This window comes from Macrobrachium rosenbergii, chromosome 1, assembly GCF_040412425.1.
Source record: "Macrobrachium rosenbergii isolate ZJJX-2024 chromosome 1, ASM4041242v1, whole genome shotgun sequence".
In the NCBI taxonomy this organism is placed as follows: Eukaryota; Metazoa; Arthropoda; class Malacostraca; order Decapoda; family Palaemonidae; genus Macrobrachium; species Macrobrachium rosenbergii.
Window position 1 is genome coordinate 77,403,409 of NC_089741.1, and position 18,782 is coordinate 77,422,190.

The 18,782-nt window shown below is 37.9% G+C and overlaps 1 protein-coding gene across 1 annotated transcript; it reads left to right on the plus strand.

The window, feature by feature from the left end:
- The first annotated feature begins 1,761 nt into the window (after positions 1–1,761).
- Positions 1,762–4,085, plus strand: LOC136841059 (uncharacterized). Its single transcript, XM_067108117.1, has 2 exons — positions 1,762–3,113; positions 3,956–4,085. The coding sequence occupies exons 1-2, from the start codon at positions 1,762–1,764 to the stop codon at positions 4,083–4,085; spliced, it is 1,482 nt and encodes a 493-aa protein (XP_066964218.1).
- Positions 4,086–18,782: the final 14,697 nt, after the last annotated feature.

The window sequence follows — 18,782 nt, forward strand, 5'->3', positions numbered from 1 at the left end:
ACTGCCGCATGACTGATGAGATGAATCAATATAAACTATCTGTTATCAATCCCACTTTATCGATAAGAGTCTGATTAGGAGGATGAGACACCTTGCCGAACAGATCTGAACTGATATTAGAGAGCCCCACTGTGAGACTCGACCACAGCTGTGTGTCTGATAAGAGTTGAACCGTTATAAACTAACTGTTATTTATCCCACACTATTGATAAGAGCCTGATTAGGTATCCGCTGCTGATGTGATTTAGACCCGCCGCGTGACTCATGAACAGGTGTATCACTGATAAGAGTTGAAGTGTTATAAACTATCTGTTATTAATCCCACTCTATTGATAAGAGTCTGATTAGGTATCTATCTGTTATTAATCCCACTTTATCGATAAGAGTTTGATTAGGAGTGATGTCCCGCTATATAATGTACGAGTTTGCCGAGACGGATATCAGTTCAAAGAAAGCGTAGCTATACTCCGCAACATCCCGCCAGCAGAGATGGGTAATTCCAGCAGTTCCAGCAGTGGTGATGACAGCTCGAGCAGTAGCAAACAGCCAATGCCATGGGATTTATTAATACCCTCAGTGGCAAAGACATTGCGTAGGAGGAAGAGTAGCGCTAATGGTGGAAGAAGAAGAAGAAGAAGAAGAAGAAGAAGAAGAAGAAGAAGAAGAAGAAGCAGTGGGAGAGGTCAGAAAGGACCGAACCCGAGACTCATCCCTGCAGGAGAGAACACTTCTCTCAGCTCTGGTAATAATAATAATAATAATAATAATAATAATAATAATAATAATAATAATAATAATAATAATAATATAATAAAAATAATAATAATAATAATAATAATAATAATATTAATAATAATAATTTAATTTTTCATATATGATGCAACACCAGTCTACGTGAATATTCCCACACTTTTTACATATAAAACTTTCCATTTTATAATTCAAAATTCACCACAGCCATTCCTATTCTGCAGCCTCTCTTAACACCCTCACTACTCCTCTACCGAACGAAGGAAGGGTAACCTCTGTAGGAGAGAACACAGCCACTCCTGTATCTGGTAAGAATAATTCATTTTGACCAGTCTCCATAAAATAAAACATTGTCACCCTTTACATATAAAAAATTCTTTTGATACTTTTAAAATTCACCACAGCGACCCCTATTTTGCAGCCTCCTCCACCTCCACTTTGAACGCCTCCGCCGCACCTCCACCGTTTTGACCATTGCACCCCCACGGGTGAAGCAAATGCGATGGAAACATCTGCAGCGAATGCTGGAAGACACTGTCGAGAAAGGCGGTGCCAAACAGCGAGTGTCCCAGCAGCAGGAAACACCGTTGGTTTGACAGGGGAAGGAGAGGTAGGCAACCGGATTGTGAGTGCCATCACATACTCGACTGCGGTGGGAACAACAACGTCGATGCGACAACGGCACTCAGACTTAACCGAATGCAACTTGCCGAGGAGGTTATACGTGCTCTCAACAACCTGAATGTAAATAGCGCCATGTTATACTTCTGCATTGTCATCAGCAGAGAGAGAATGACGGGTGCCAGTGCCACTCGTGAAACTGGTACTTTTTACATTAATACCCTACCAGTGTTAACATTGGTAGACACTGCGCTTCATGTGATAGACGAGGCTATCGAATATGTGGCGAGTAATCTGGAAGATAGACTAAACTTGAGTGAAGGTTCAGGTTGGCGCATCACATCGTTGCGCAGTGTACAGATCAAGATCTCCTGACGAGAACTGGTGAACATGGCCAGTTTTCGAGAGTATCCCGCAGGAGTTAGGGGTGGTGGACAAATCGTTAACATCAATTCGGGGTACAACTGCATCATTACAGCGTTAGAAGCATACAGCATACTCGAGGGAAATGATGATCCTAACCGCAACCTCACCCGAGATGTGAAAAGACGAATAAACTTGAAACTCTTCACCATTAAACACACGCCCGACATACCTGTGAACAGTGATACCTTCAAAACGTTAGAGAAGGATAACAACCTTAATATTTATGTATATAAATTGAGTGAAGTGGTCACGGGAAAGGGACAGAAAAAACACTGGACAGTGCATCGCGCCAGAAAAGGGGGCAATAAATCATGTCCCCGACTAGTTTCTCTACTGTTGATCACTGATGACCATGTCGCCCTCATCAAGGATTTGCCAACCTTCGTAGATACTTTCCACCATTTGAAATCAGGTATGCATGACCGTGCAGCGGGCATGTGTTACAATTGCCTCACTCTCTTCAAAACTCCAGCTATTAGCGACGCTCACACCCAAAGATGTTCAACCCGAACCACCGTTCTATACCCTGAACCTGGCCAGTTTAAACAGTTCACCAAAGTGAAACCGCTGAATAAAAGCTCACACATCGCCTTCTTAGATTTTGAGGCGTACAACAGACAGCCAGAAGAAGAAGATGAAAACCCGAGAATCGTTTCGAAGCAGAAAGCGTACGCCTATTGCTACGTCATCATCGATGGCAGAAGCGGCGAATACTGCGTACACAGAGTAGGTGTAGGTGAACAGTGTGTCGACGATTTTCTCAATAAAATTGCGAGAGACTGGGCCAGGTTATGTGAGAGGAAAATAAATGTGAAACAAGTTGAAAGACCTCTGCCCGTTTTAGTACATAATTTATCATATGATGCCGCCCTCATCTTGAAAGAAGCGTTCGCCAAACACAACTTTGAAATTTTAAAACATGATGGGGGTACATTCTATGCACTGAAAATGGGTAACATCCGATTGATGGATAGTTTGAACAAGATAAGAGGATCACTATCCAGTCTCGCTTCGAGCCATATTAAAAAGAAGGGGTCACTGGAAATCACACGTCGGATGTTATCCAAATATCCCGACGAGTGCACAGAACTGGTTTTAAGTACGGGTAAACAGTATTACCCCTATGATTATATCACAGGTTTCAACGTGTTGAGAAAAACGGGTCTCCCTCTTAAAGTGCATTTCAATTCCTCGCTGACGGGGGAAAACATACCCGACAAAGGATACGAGCACGTCTGCAAAGTGTGGAAGGCTGCAAAGTGTACTAACCTGCTTGATTATACCATTTTATATTTGGTTATGGATGTGGGATTATTGTGCGATGTTTACTCGGCTTGGAGGAATGCTGCTTACGCGCAGTTTGGATTAGACTCGATCTATTATTTAACCTCTACCTCTCTCTCTCTAGATGCATTTCCTCACTCTTCACGAACGCGCCTCCCCCTAATTTCTGATGGGGAAACTTACCAGTTGATTTCCAACAACATTAGAGGTGGTTTCTTCAGTCTAGTCCAAAGACACGCCATAGCCAACAATCCCGAGTTAAATCCTAATTTTAAAATGGGTGACAAACAATCATATATATTATATGTTGATTTCACTAGTCTTTATCCCATAGTCATGAGCAGATATAAAATGCCTCTGGACGAAGTAACGGAGCTCTCCCCTGCCGAACTTGAGTTTTATCGCCAGCGATATCACGAGCATCAATTCGCAGGGGGAATACGGTTACTTCATCCTCCTCGATACCAAGAAGGTTAGAGACGAAGTCGCTCTATGGACTGATGACTTCCCTTTGGCCTTGCACCATATGAACGTGACTTTCCAACACCTCTCCCCATACACTAAAAGCCTCTTGGAAAAATTCAATGTGAAGCTGCTAAGAAGAATGTCAAACTGGTGGGGTACACATTTGCCAATGTGCAACCATCTGCTCTGTCTTCCTCTTTTACAAACACTGATAAGACTCAGGTTGGAAGTGGCGAGGATAAGGAAAGTTTACAAGTTCAAGCAGGGATATTATTTGAGGGAATACATCACTGAGAATGCAGAGAGGAGAGCAGAAAGAAACAGACCCAGACAAGAGGAACACCATCAACATCTTGATGAATGGTCTTTTTGGTGTAACCATTAAAAACCCTTTAAACTATTCCACCAGGACTGTTGTTACCACCAACGAAACCTCGCTGCTTAGAAATGTGTCTAAGCATACGTACAAATCTTTTGAGAGGTTGGAGGAATACCGGTACATTGTGAATCACTGCAAGGAGACTGTCAATCAAAGCTGAATCCCCGATCTATATTGGATTCAGCATACTGGATCTGGCAAAGGACATGATGTACAAGTTCCACTACGACGTTCTTCAAAAACTGTATGGCAGGAGAGTTAAGCTTCTGTACACTGACACCGACAGTTTGATCTTCTCCCTGGAAACGGACGATCTCACATGCGAATTGAAGGATGTGCTCAAACCCCATTTGGATTTGAGTAACTTCCCTAAAACTCACAAGGTGTATGACAGTTCGCGCCAGGGAAAACTCGGACTTGTTAAAGTTGAAACAGGAGCTGAACTCATCAGAGAATTCATCGGTGTTGAACCTAAAGTGTATTCTTATGAAACACAAAACAGTTGGTGCAATACTTTAAAGGGGATTCAAAGTTGCAGGCAAAAAACCATTAGTCATAGTCAATACCTGGATGTAATAAAATATAATGAGATTACACACACTACAGTGCACAATTTGCAGATGATGCAGGGAACAATGTGTCACACCCAGCAGAAAAAGGTAACTCTATGTCCTTTAGAGGACAAGAGATATTACCTCACTCCATTTAAATCTTTCGCTTACGGACATCCACAGATTGCAGCAAGCGAGTTAGAGGAAGCAGTTAGCGAAGATGATGACACATCACCTCGAGCACCATCGCCGCCCTTCCCTCCACCTATGCCAAGTACATCCAGAATTCCCGATGTACAACCCTTTACTCTGGCGATTCAGTACCCCCGGATAAAAGGTTGTTTTAAAAGACGGAGAGTGGACAGCAAATTGGCAGATGAGCTACAGCAGCAGCAGCAGCAGCAGCAGCTGTTGCAACCTGCATGGGCTAAGCTGATGCCCTTCCCACCTGCCAAGAAAAGACGGCAGAGCTTTAGTTGACGCGTGTGAGAAGAATGTACAGTTTTTCAATTAATGTAAATATGTACCATAGTATGAGTATACACGTCACTCAGACCAGCCTAAATGCCTTGTTTGTATATATATATATATATATATATATATATATATATATATATATATATATATATATATATATATATATATATATATATATATATATATATATATATATATATATATATATATATATATATATATATATATATATATATATATATATATATATATATATATATATATATATATATATATATATATATATATATATATATATATATATATATATATATATATATATATATATATATATATATATATATATATATATGTATAATATGTTATATATATATGTATTATATATATATATATATATATATATATCATATATAGGCTAAATATATATATATATATACAATATTAAATATACATATATATATATATAACTATATATGTATATATATGAGTATATATATATATATATATAATATATATATATATAATATGTATCAAAGTCTTTATGTTGCTTTAAACCTGATGAACAGCATCGAGTTGGGGAAGGAATTCCTTGTATTTCCTTTCAATGTACTTTATTGTGCAGACGTTTCAAGACCATGTGTCCCATTTTCAAAGCTATAAATTAAAAAGACAACAGAATTAAAAATAGACTCAGATTTTAAAACGTGAGAAAAAAAAAAAATTTTTACATAAAAGTATAAAAGAAACATAACAGAAAGGAACAATGAATACCAAATAAAATTAGGCAAAAGCTGAGTGACATTCAGGGTCCGTTTTGGTTCCAACGGAAACTCACGAGAGGTATAAGGGTGTTGACGTGGATTGAGTATTTAATGGGGAACTAGTTGTTTTAATAAAGAGATTCTAGTATTGACAGTTGGTGGTCACGATGACTTTGCCTATTATTTTGAAATCTTGTAATTGATACCCTCATTTTTTAGTCTCTTACCATGAAAATTCGGGGTTTGATAATTTACACCCGTTCGGTAACTTACGCCACGATGTAGTCTAATCACCTTCAACAACCTACGAGTGGAGCCACTTGTACTTCCCAGGTCACATCTGGGGCAATTAAACAGGTATATGACTCCCGAGGTCATCAAAGGGTGCAGACTTTCTTTATATTTAAACATAGACTTGATCGTCATTGGATTATTTGGTACTAGTTTCAATTCGACAGCCGGTAAATATTTGTTTATTATCTGTCGTAAATCTTGGTAAAAAATGTTTATCGTAGATAATCGGGACACTTGCATAGAAGGTAGTTTAGGTACTGTTGGTATTCTGAATTTTGGTTGAAAAATATTATTTAAAAATTTGCGCAAATGTTTGTAAAATAGCTCAGATGAAACAGTTATTAATAAAATATTGGTGGAGATATAGAATTTCCTCGTGAAAACCATTCCAATCAGATGTTAAACTGAAGGCCCTGTGGAAGAGGGTAGATAAAGAGTTTAACTTAAAATTAAAGAAACAATGGCTGTAAAAATTAGAACCTAGTCCCACTTCTAGCACCCTTAACTACCAATAATTATAGTATTAAAAACTCTGATAATTTTAAAGAAAGGATTTTATCACAAGACTCAGATCTTTTTATGGCTAGTTTAGATGTGGAGTCACTTTTTACTAATGTCCCTGTGGAAGAAACAATTGATACTATTTTAGACCGAATTTTTCCTAACCCAGATACCATTTTTTAATAATTTTAATATCACGGATTTTAAAAACTGTTGCAATTGGCCGTGCTGGACACAGCCTTCATTTTTAATGGGAAATCGTATGTTCAAACTGACGGAATGGCCATGGGATCTCCATTAGGTCCTTCCTACCTTTGCAAACATTTTTATGTGCTCCCTGGAGGGAGGAGCGCCTGCTGGACGATTGCCCTTTGGCTGCTTGCCTTCCGCTTTTTTACAGCAGATATGTTGATGACACCTTTCTACTGCTCAGGAACAAAGATAGAGCAGATGAATTTCTTGAGTATGCCAACCAAATGCATCCAAACATAAAGTTTACAGTCGAATATGAAAGTGAAAATAAATTGCCTTTCTTAGATATAATGGTTTCAAGACACGATGATCATTTTAATACCACGATTTTTAGGAAAAAACTTTTACCGGTCTGGGTTCTAATTTTTACAGCCATTGTTTCTTTAATTTTAAGTTAAACTCTTTATCTACCCTCTTCCACAGGGCCTTCAGTTTAACATCTGATTGGAATGGTTTTCACGAGGAAATTCTATATCTCCACCAATATTTTATTAATAACTGTTTCCCATCTGAGCTATTTTACAAACATTTGCGCAAATTTTTAAATAATATTTTTCAACCAAAATTCAGAATACCAACAGTACCTAAACTACCTTTCTATGCAAGTGTCCCGCTTATCTACGATAAACATTTTTACCAAGATTTACGACAGATAATAAACAAATATTTACCGGCTGTCGAATTGAAACTAGTAGCAAATAATCCAATGACGATCAAGTCTATGTTTAAATATAAAAAAAGTCTGCACATTTGATGACCTCGAGAGTCATATACCTGTTTAATTGCCCCAGATGTGACCTGGGAAGTACGTGGGCTCCACTCGTAGGTTGTTGAAGGTGAGATTAGACTCTCATCGTGGCGTAAGTTACCGAACGGGTGCTAAATTATCAAACCTGAATTTTCATGCATAAGAGACCACGGGAAAAAATGCAAATATAATATCAATTACAAGGATTTCAAAATAATAGGCAAAGCTCCGAATGACCACCAACTGTCAATACTAGAATCTCTTTTATTAAACAACTAGTTCCCAATTAAATACTCAATCCACGTCAACACCTCTATACCTCTCGTGAGTTTCCGTTGGAACCAAAACGGACCCTGAATGTCACTCAGCTTTTGCCTTCAGCACTATTTGGTATTCATTGTTCCTTTCTGTTATGTTTCTTTTTATACTTTTATGTAAAATTTTTTTTTCTCTCGTTTTAAAATCTGAGTCTATTTTTAATTCTGTTGTCTTTTTAATTTATAGCTTTGAAAATGGGACACATGGTCTTGAAACGTCAGCACAATAAAGTACATTGAAAGGAAATACAAGGAATTCTCCTTCTCCCCTAACTGTGTATATATATATATATATGTATATCCCTATATATATATATATATATATATATATATATATATATATATATATATATATATATATATATATATATATATATATATATATATATATATATATATATATATGCTATCAACATCAGAGCTGCAGCTCTCGAAATCATAACTCGTAGGCGTCCAGGGAAAGGCACTATACAGCTGATAGTTTATTCCTAATGCCGACGTTTCACAACTACATTGTTGCATTTTCAAGGCTGAAAATTTTAGAGCTGACTCAATAATTATCATAAAAACATTTATTACAATAACTGATTAAAAACACTACAGTATTGTCTCATTTAAAATGCTAATTCTTTTAAAAATATCTGAGGCACCATGACACTAAAGAAAGACCTACCCAGACAGGAGCTAAAACAAGACTATTGAAAGGAGAGAAAAATACAAATTAAAACACAAATAGATAAAAGGGAGAAAACAAGGTAACAATAAGGCAAATAGGACCATCAAGCAATAAATACTCAACACCCGAACATAAAGTTTACTCTGGAGAAAGAATCTAATAATAAATTACCGTTCCTGGATGTTCTAGTCTCTAGAAATGAACAAGGTTTTTATACAGGAATTTATAGGAAAGATACTTTCACAGGTTTGGGTACGAATTTTTATAGTTGCTGTTATTTTAATTTCTACTCTCCTCCACAGGGCCTTTACACACTCATCGAATTGGATGACCTTCCATGAAGAGATCGTAACCCTGGCTAACTACTTCAAAAACAACTGTTTTCCTCAAAAGCTCTTTTCAGGGCTTTAAACAGGTTTTTAAATCAAAAATGAAAAACCCGACCATCCACGGTACAAAAAATGAAAATGTTTGCAACGTTCCCTTACCTACATGACGATAATTTTAGGAAAAAATGTTTAAATCTATTTCAGAGAGAACTGCCTGCACTGAACCTAAAATTAATCCCCAAAAATCCTTGTACCATCGGGTCCTTTTTCAAGCTCAAGGACAAAAGTTAGTCCGTTGTTTACATCCAACGTCGTTTACAAGTATACTTGCCCCAGGTGTAACCAGGGGACTTACGTTGGATGTCCCAAAAAGACTGCTGAGGGTTCGCATAGACGCCCATAGAGGAGTTAGCTTCCGAACCGGGAGTAGATTGTCCAACCCAGAACAATCCAAATAAGAATCATTCTAAAAAAACAGTCATTGACAACAAAGACTTTCGAATAATGGACAAACACAGAAAGACAGTGACTTAACAACCTTAGAATCTATAATGATAAAATTAACAGTTCCATCATTGAACACCCAAACATCATCCACTCAGCTGTTTATTGCTTGATGGTCCTATTTGCCTTATTGTTACCTTGTTTTCTCCCTTTTATCTATTTGTGTTTTAATTTGTATTTTCTCTCCTTTCAATAGTCTTGTTTTAGCTCCCGTCTGGGTAGGTCTTTTCTTTTAGTGTCATGGTGCCTCAGATATTTTTAAAAGAATTAGCATTTTAAATGAGACAATACTGTAGTGTTTTTAATCAGTTATTGTAATAAATGTTTTTATGATATTATTGAGTCAGCTCGCTGTTTTTCAGCCTTGAAAATGCAACAATGTAGTTGTATCGGCATTAGGAATAAATTATCAGCTATATGAGTGCCTTTCCTGGATATATATAGTTATATATATATATATATATATATATATATATATATATATATATATATATATATATATATATATATATATATATATATATATATATATATATATATATATATATATATATATATATTTATATATATATATATATATATATATATATATATATATATATATATATATATATATATATATATATATATATATATATATATATATATATATATATATATATATATATATATATATATATATATATATATATATATATATATATATATATATATATATATATATATATATATATATATATATATATATATATATATATATATATATATAATTTTCAAATAATGTAAATATGTTTTATGGTCAGAGTATTCGCATCACTCGCTCTGTGAATAAAAAGCAAATGCTCGCTTGTATATAACCATCACCAGCTAAAAATATACACATGTATATGCCCTGTAATATATACATATGTCAATAAAAAACGTTAGTTATTAAAATTAATTTTCTCTACAACCTTCATTTTCTCTACAACCTTCACCTTAATATATAACAACACGCAGATCACCGCATCCCCTCAGTACACCTTGAACTTTAAACATGGAAACTGGTCCTTTCCAAAGGAGAAATCTTAAACCTTTTCGCTGTTCCTGCGCGCATTATCATAGCGGGTTTCAGCAATAGTGGCATATCTGTGCTGTCAAAACATAATAGAAATATATATGAGGCTAACTTTTACTGTATTTTATATTGCAGGGTGAGTGAACACCCTCTGGAAAGGCATCACACCATAAGCACCAAATTAAAAGTATCCAAAGAGATATTGAACCCTTTCAATTACATAGAAAGAGGAGCGGAGGGTGATAGTAAAGGACTGTTATTTGTACTTGATAATGGTTTTCTCGAAGCTAGCGACAACAAATTTGTGACCCAAGCATTCACCGCCGGACGACATTCGAATATAATGGTGATCTTCATAACCCAGAACGTGTTTTCACTCCGGTAAATTCAGTAGGAGCATCAGTCTCAATAGCTCCCATTACATCCTCATGAAGAATCGTGACATTGGTCAAATTGAAACTTTGGGTAGGCAATTGTTCGGTCGGCGGAGAGGTGTGGAGTTTTCTGACATATACAAAAAAGCTTTAACGCATAACTGATACGGTTATCTATTAGTAGACTTCACACCGTCAACACCTGAATTGTTGCAGCTCAGAACGAATGTTCTCGGAGAGACCGAATATCAAATCGCTTACAAACATGACTGAAGAACAGTTACGACTGCTTAGGATTTATATGGCAATGTGACACAACCATCATGTTTCAGCGGTGTGAATACTCAAGCATCGAGGAAGGTAGACAAAAACTTGACTAGAGTGGACGTCGTTAATTTTTAAAGAGTCAACCTTCATATACCTTGCACAAGAGCACGCGCAAACGTTTCCTTAGAAGGAAAATCATATCAACTAAACCTCGAGTGGCAGCCAGCACGGATTTGGCGGACATGTCAAAACTGGCTCGACACAATGAAGGTTATAAATATCTCCTAATTTTCATTGATCAATTTTCGAGGTTTTACGCATTCTCCCCTTGAAAAAGAGGGATGGTCTTACTATGTGCAATGCGCTAAAAACGATTATAGAATCTACAGATTTTTCAGGTCTGTCTCGCCTGAACAGTGATGAAGGTAGGAATTTATTAACCGGCATGTAGGAAATTATCTGAAAAGTAAAAATGTATTGTTATATAGCGTCTATTCGTGGGAAATTAAAGCTTCTATAGCTGAAAGGGTGATAAGAACTATTAAAAACCGCATATACAGATACCTCACACACAACAACACCTTGAAATATATCGATGTTCTGCGAGACATAGTTAACAGTTATAACAACTCACCGCACAAGAGTTTGGGGCAGGGGCGCACACCCAAGGAGGTGCATGCTATGAGAAGCGAACCGGACACTAAAAATAAATTCTCGAGAATGTATAAAAACGCTTTTCCCACAACGAATCGCGTCACTTCATCCTTGAACGTTGGAGACACCGTACGTATAGCTGACGAAAACCGGAACGCAGTTTTCAGGTGGGGGTATACTGTTCAAAATACTCGAGAAAATTTTAAAATCAAGAAGCTCGTCACTCTGCAAAATCCCACAGTTTACATCTTAGAAGATTTAGCGAGAGAATAAATAAAAGGCACATTCTACAGAGAAGAATTAATAACTACAGAATTACCCGAAACCTATGACATCACCATCTTAGACAGGAGGAGGAGAGGCAGAAAAATGTAGTATTATGTCAATTGGAAGGGTTATCCTGCACGATTTAATTCGTGGGTTGACGAATCACAAATTGTGCGGACATGAGTTGTAAAAGGAGGTTTTAGTACGTAAAAACAAAGATTTTATTTTATTCATCTCATTTATCCCCTTCCAAGAGGAGTAGAGTAATTCCAACATTAAGCAAAGCATTTATCGCCACCATATCTGAAATTTTTTGAAATTTTCTTCGTGGTAATCTGACCAGAGAAAAAACATTTATTAAGAAACTCGGAAGGTGTAAGAGAGAGATCCGTCAAATATCCTTGAAATCTACATCATTAATGAAGAAGAAAAAAATATTGAAAGTCGTCAAAGGCGGCGCCATTCTGTTCGTATTACTTCCTTTAGCAGCTAGTTTGATAGGCAGTCTTTTTTAAAATAGGAAAAAAATAAAATGAAAATAAAACAAAATGAAGGAATTCTACCTTGTACCAGCTATCACATATGAGAGGTTGACAAAGGTCAGGAATCATGCATCAACAGCAACAATGTTAATAACCATAGTAATAAATAACGTTAACATCAATGCTGACGGCGAAGAAAGCGCTGGAGGGGGAGGAGGAGGAGGAGGGGAGGTGGGTTAATGCGGGGGCGGGTGTGCACCCATTCCTCTTAACGCGCAGAGAAATGTGAATTTTCCAGCAAATGCCAAAACAGTTACACCTCCACCTCCTATACCTCCTGTCGAGGACGATCGTGTGAAGAAGGAGAACAGCTAATTATAAATGTGCTCAACCGCAGAGTTACCCGCAAAAGAGTTAATCCTGGCCTGACTGGTATTATTCCTATATTATTCAAAGATCATCAAATACCATATGTGACTGCCTTGGTTAACCACTTGCAAAATTCAGGTGCGATTGAATGGAATGAAGAAGGGGACTTGTCCACCCGCTTATGGGATATAACATTTTAGATGTGGCAAGAGAATTTCAAGCAAAAATAAGAAGACGGATGATAACAATGTACCCCATTATAACTACATAATTGAACGGGGTGGTATTAGAGATCAGATGGTGAAAAACTCAGCTATAAAAAAACAAATAGAAGCGTGGCTCAATTCACCTAGGAATGGAGAGGGGAGGAGGAGGAGGAGGAGGAGGGAGGAGAATAATGAAAAACAAGGTGGCGAAGAAAAAGGTGAACGTGTGGCAACCATATTGATGAGTCAAGAAATTAACGTGTTCAATCCCGCAGCACCAGCGATAAACTTTTCCACGAGTGAGTGACTGTTCTGACGCACATCACAAATTATCTGCGGCAAATCCTTCTTTTATCGCGAGGTTTAAGACCCGTTCAATCATGTTCGATCTTGGGGGTGGGTTCGGAGATAAACCCGTTCAATCAAGAGGGTGGGGGTGGAGCCTAGTGTGATGAATCACAGAGGGGAAGACGAAGGAGTGTGGAAAGTTGAAGGAGTTTGTGGAGGCATTAGTATTCCAGCTCGTGTAGTGTCAACGTGTACACCCTTCCAATTATCACAGTTCAGAGATGGCTTCGTCACCTTGCAAGTTGGTTTTCGGGAGATTATCCGAGACCAAGTTCAAGAAGAAGGAGTGTTGCCTGGTTATAGCTACTAACTGTGTAACGTGCCGGAATTACGGCATTGCTCAAGACATTGTGAGAGTTTACCCCTACGCCGACGTTGCAAGTCTCCGTTACAACAGAGTTGGGACGAGTTACGCTGCATTCCGCCATCGCGGGATAGAAGGTACCGCCGTTTTGAGAGTGCCCAAGGGGGAGAATACACTCTATGTGGAAGAACCCGACCTACCCGTCATTGCTACGTTGTTAACCCAATATGGAATTGGCGCTTCTGTGGAACAGAACGAATTCGCCAAAACGAGTATAATGTATTCCAAGGATGAAGACCATGCAGAAAGGTTGCGAAACGACACAAGAGAAATGAGATACAATCACTTCTACGCATCATTGAAGAGTTTGAAATCGCAGTTAATGAAAGTGTCGCGTGAAGATGTGAAATATATTCTATTTGGTGCGGGGATAGGACTAAGTGGTCGTGTGAACTGTGATTGGTTAAACCATTACCTGCCTGCGATTGTCTCCTTTGGTGAGGAGATGAAACGACACGGAAAAGTCACTTGCATAGCTATCACGGAAATTGTTTTATCACACCTTGAGGAGAGGTGTGCGGATGATGTGAAGTTGAAAGACGCATCATCCAAATTGAAACGTTTGGAAATAATGGACGTGGAGAAATTATGTTTGGGGGTTGAACAAAACATGGAAGTCTCTTCCAAACTAAAACGTCTGGAAATTGTGAACGCGGAGAAATTAAACTTTTGCGTTCAACGTGGCAAGCTGTGTGACACACCAATATAAAGATGATTACCAAAGTGTTATTTAATATGTGTATGTCTGTATGTATATGTATGTATGTTCCAAACAATTTGTATAATAAAACAGTTTTTTTTTTTTTATACATAATTTTTTATTCATCCATTCTATGTTGAGAGGTATATATATATATATATATATATATATATATATATATATATATATATATATATATATATATATATATATATATATATACTATACTTTATATATATATCATCTTCAGGGTATGCAATCATGTAACATATTACCAGCATTGCACATTCAACATGTATGTAGCGATTACATTGTATATGTGAATAGCTGGGTTGTGTCTGGATTTTATTTCCTGAAAACCAGCCCTGTAAATTTACAAACTAAAAAATTGTCCGACCAACAATCTGTCCAATAACTCTATCAAAAGAGGTGGAATATGAAATGGGTGTTATAGTGGTTTACACAGATTCTCAAATGAATACTACGCTGTCACACCTGAAGATAGAGATTTCACAATTCATTTACAAACAAAGCAACCTTAAATCATGGGTTTGGCATCTTTCCACTCTTTATAGATCTCGTATGGTTTCACGTATGTTCCTGCACATTCGGATTATTATTAGGAGGAGATATGAATAGATTGACCAGAGCACTCAATACGGATGTTACAGAGCAGTTGGAAACATTTTACGGTGCATACATTCGAGGTGTTATGCGAAGGGAAGGATTATTTTCATGGAACGATGACAAGCGGATGAGTCTCACTACGTGAATGCCGAGGTGGCGAAAATAGAAGGAATTGTTTCAGTCACTTAAAGTTTAGTGTTAGAGCAGTGCGAGTATTACGGTTTAACACAGAATTGACATACGCGATTTATGGTTCAGGGCAATGAGAAATCATCTCTCCAGAATTTCATATCTCGACGATCACAGTATTGACTGATTTTGTGTACTTATATTCCAACATTATTCAACCTTCATCGCTGGGTGATAAAACTGTAAACATCCTGGATTGTTTCACGCTGGAATGAATTGCAGTCACAAGTTAGAGAGAGTGTACATAATGCCGTTTATAAACCTATAACCGTGAATGCTGTGGATTACATCGAGATCGCTGAGTGATAAAACTGAATCAGAAGGGGAAGACGTGAAGTATATTACAGGTAAAACTGTGTCATGCACCCTTCATATAAGACCTAGATGAAGGAAATTGTGTGCAGTACATTATCAGTATGGCAGGTGAACTCATTATATATGTGAGCAGTCTCGGCAGCCTGGACAAGTATGAAAATAACTCCCCATCAGGGTTTGTGAATAGGTTACCCACTCCTATATTCCTGCCGAATGGTAGCGACTATGAAGTAGGTCTCGCTTCGATCATGTTTCCAGGCGTTTATTATGCTGTATTATCGAGAGATGAAGAATTCACCCTCTACTTTGTTACTGATTGTGGTAAAAATGATAAGCATGCCTATAGCTATAGACCAACGACAGCTATGTTAGCGGGGGATATGAAAAGGTTGGTGAGGACGCTTAACAAAGATGTTTTTGAACATTTAAAAGTCTATTTTGACACTGAATGCAAAAACGTTTTCAACAGCAATGATATATTCAGTTGGGATGAAGACACCAGGAGAGTTATCATCCCTCACGTTAGGAGGAGGAACATTAAGGCGGGGGATATTAGAAGTGTGACTGTCAAATTCAGCGATAAAGCTGCCAGGTTGTTAGGTTTTAAAAATAATACAGCGTATGAAGTTTTACGTCCTCGAGGCATTGAATGTGCATCTCTCTGACAATTCCTTACCCGATAATTGTGGTGTCGATTATATGTACGTGTACACAGATATCGTTCAACCAACTGTTTTGGAGGTGAACTAGTAAATATATTGGATTGTTTCACATTAGAGAGTGGTAAAGGAAGGGGATACACAATACGGTATACAAAGCATTGAACACGAACATCCTGGAACAGATTTCGATCATTATCACGGACCAGAATGGGAGGCGTATCCATTTCAATAACGGTTCGAGTGTCACCTGCGTGCTTCATATAAGACCCAGATAGAGAGGTACGTATAAAAATACCTTCTTTTCGGTGTTTTTCATTATTTACTTTCCCAACCTCGCGTAATTAGGAACGTTCAAACGTGCGCTCTGCCTAACAAAAACAGGGGAGGAGATTGAAAGTTTTTTTTTTAGTTAACAGGTATGAGGGTTGTCTTCACTCCACCCTCTGAGGTGGAATTTAAAACATTATTCCTGTCCGAACCTTTAAGGAAGGGAGGGGGTTTAGAAGATATTTCAGTTTTCTATCAAAGCCATAGGAGGGGCGGGGGTGTATTTTCGGCAATTGCCGGCATTGCACGTAGGGTACTCCCTTTTTTGTTGAATGTTGCTAAACCTTCTGTTAAAGAGTTTGGCAGGTCGGTGCTTTCCGATGTCGTGAATGATCAGTTGCCTTTGCGGGAATCTTTAAAAAGACATGGATTGACAGCTCTGAAAAGCACGGGCCGACGGATTTTAAACGGAAGTGGGAGGGTCGCCAGGAAAAAGTTGTGGGGTGGAGTACGTTGTACACTCGCTAGCTCAGCCACGAGGAGAGGGAATAAGAAGAAGAAGAAGAAGAAGAGAATGACGAATCAAAGGGTTAAATCGAGAAGTAAATATTACAAGGATGTGTATGATCTTCTTTAATTCATTAACCTTTTGCCCGTTGGCGTGCATGCACACATTCTCTCTCCTCTTGCATTTTTTTTTTCAGAAATGGCGGGCATTGTTCCTAACGTGCCTGGGACGGGAAACAAAGTTCCTGTGTCCTCCTATATTGCGGGTATCTCAGAATTGTTCCCGAATGTGAACAGACGTAGGATTATAGAAAGCTCGATTAATTCGAAGGAAAGGTTGGATTTCACACCGAGTAACAATTCAGTAAATCGAATCATGACAGACAGTTATATCGAGTTTCGTATTAATGCATTACCGGTTCCTTCTTGGATTTATCGAGTATAGCTTTAGAATTATACATTACAGTGGCCAGGGCCGGTGTGCGGTTAGCAGATGATGTACATGTTGCACTGGTTAATGGTATAAGTAATACGCTTTTTAAATCCGTCTCTGTTTTCTTGAATGAAAAGTTGGTGGAATCGTGTCCTGTTTTTAACTATCAATCATACATAAAAATGCTCAAGAGCGTTAAAACCAGCGCACCACCGACTGTTGGTATAAGCAGGTTTTTCCACGATGACTTCAACGTTACGCATGGTATTACACAGGCCTATTCCGCTGCTTCTTTCGGACAGCTGAGTAGGTGGGAATCTCGGGTGTTGAGCTCCATTAAGGCGGGGGGAATTCACACGTACTTTCCACTCCTTATAGATCTGGCAAGTATAGACATGTATTTGCTAGATTCCGTGGATTTGAGAATAAGACTCGAAATGGCGAATAACAACTGGGTGATGGGTGCACACACAGACGGACACTTAAATGATCTAAATATAGAAAAGACCAAGTTGTTGATTGATCGGGTTACCCCTCATTATAACGCTATGTCTGCTTTAAACACCGCTCTAGCAGTTAACCCGATACAATATATATTTGATAAGACTTTATATAAAACGTATGTTATAGGGCAGAACGAGGATTCCATTTTAATAGATCAACCTTTCAATACCTGTATACCTGAAAAGATTACACTGGCCATGATAAGCATGCAAACATTTTCGGGGAATTACGCGGCCAATAGTTTATATTTCGGAGCTTATGACTTGAATAATGTGCACATCACAGTTAATGGGAATACGGTGTATCACATCAACTGTAATTTTCCTAATGCTATCACGCAATTGTATTGTGAGACACAAAAAGTCGATAGGAGAGGGGACATGATAACCTCATAACCTATAATAGTTTTAAAAATGGGAGAGCCATCTATTGTTTCAGCTTTGTTACGGAAGAGGTGGAAGATTCCATGCCCGTTGAGATTTTGGCCAGTTTGAGAATATCCATAAAGCTGGGCACGGTCGCACCACACCCTTGCATGATTTTACTGTTCGGTGACACGAAAGGTATTTTAACCATTGATTCAGATAGAGTCATTCAGTGCGATGTGAGGGGCTAGGTGTGATGGATACGAAAGAAATCGAGACAGTTTTACAGGGTTCGCTAGGGAGTCTTATTAAATATTTAGGTGTGTTCGCTTCAGATGAAGTTGGTGCGTTTAAAATACCTGCGAATAGAATTAAACCTCTAGTTTTTATATCTAATACTCTACCTTCAACTTCTAGTATCGATCTTGTCGGACACTAGGTGTGTTTTTATATAGACTGTTCACCTAGGGATACAATCTACTTTTTTGAC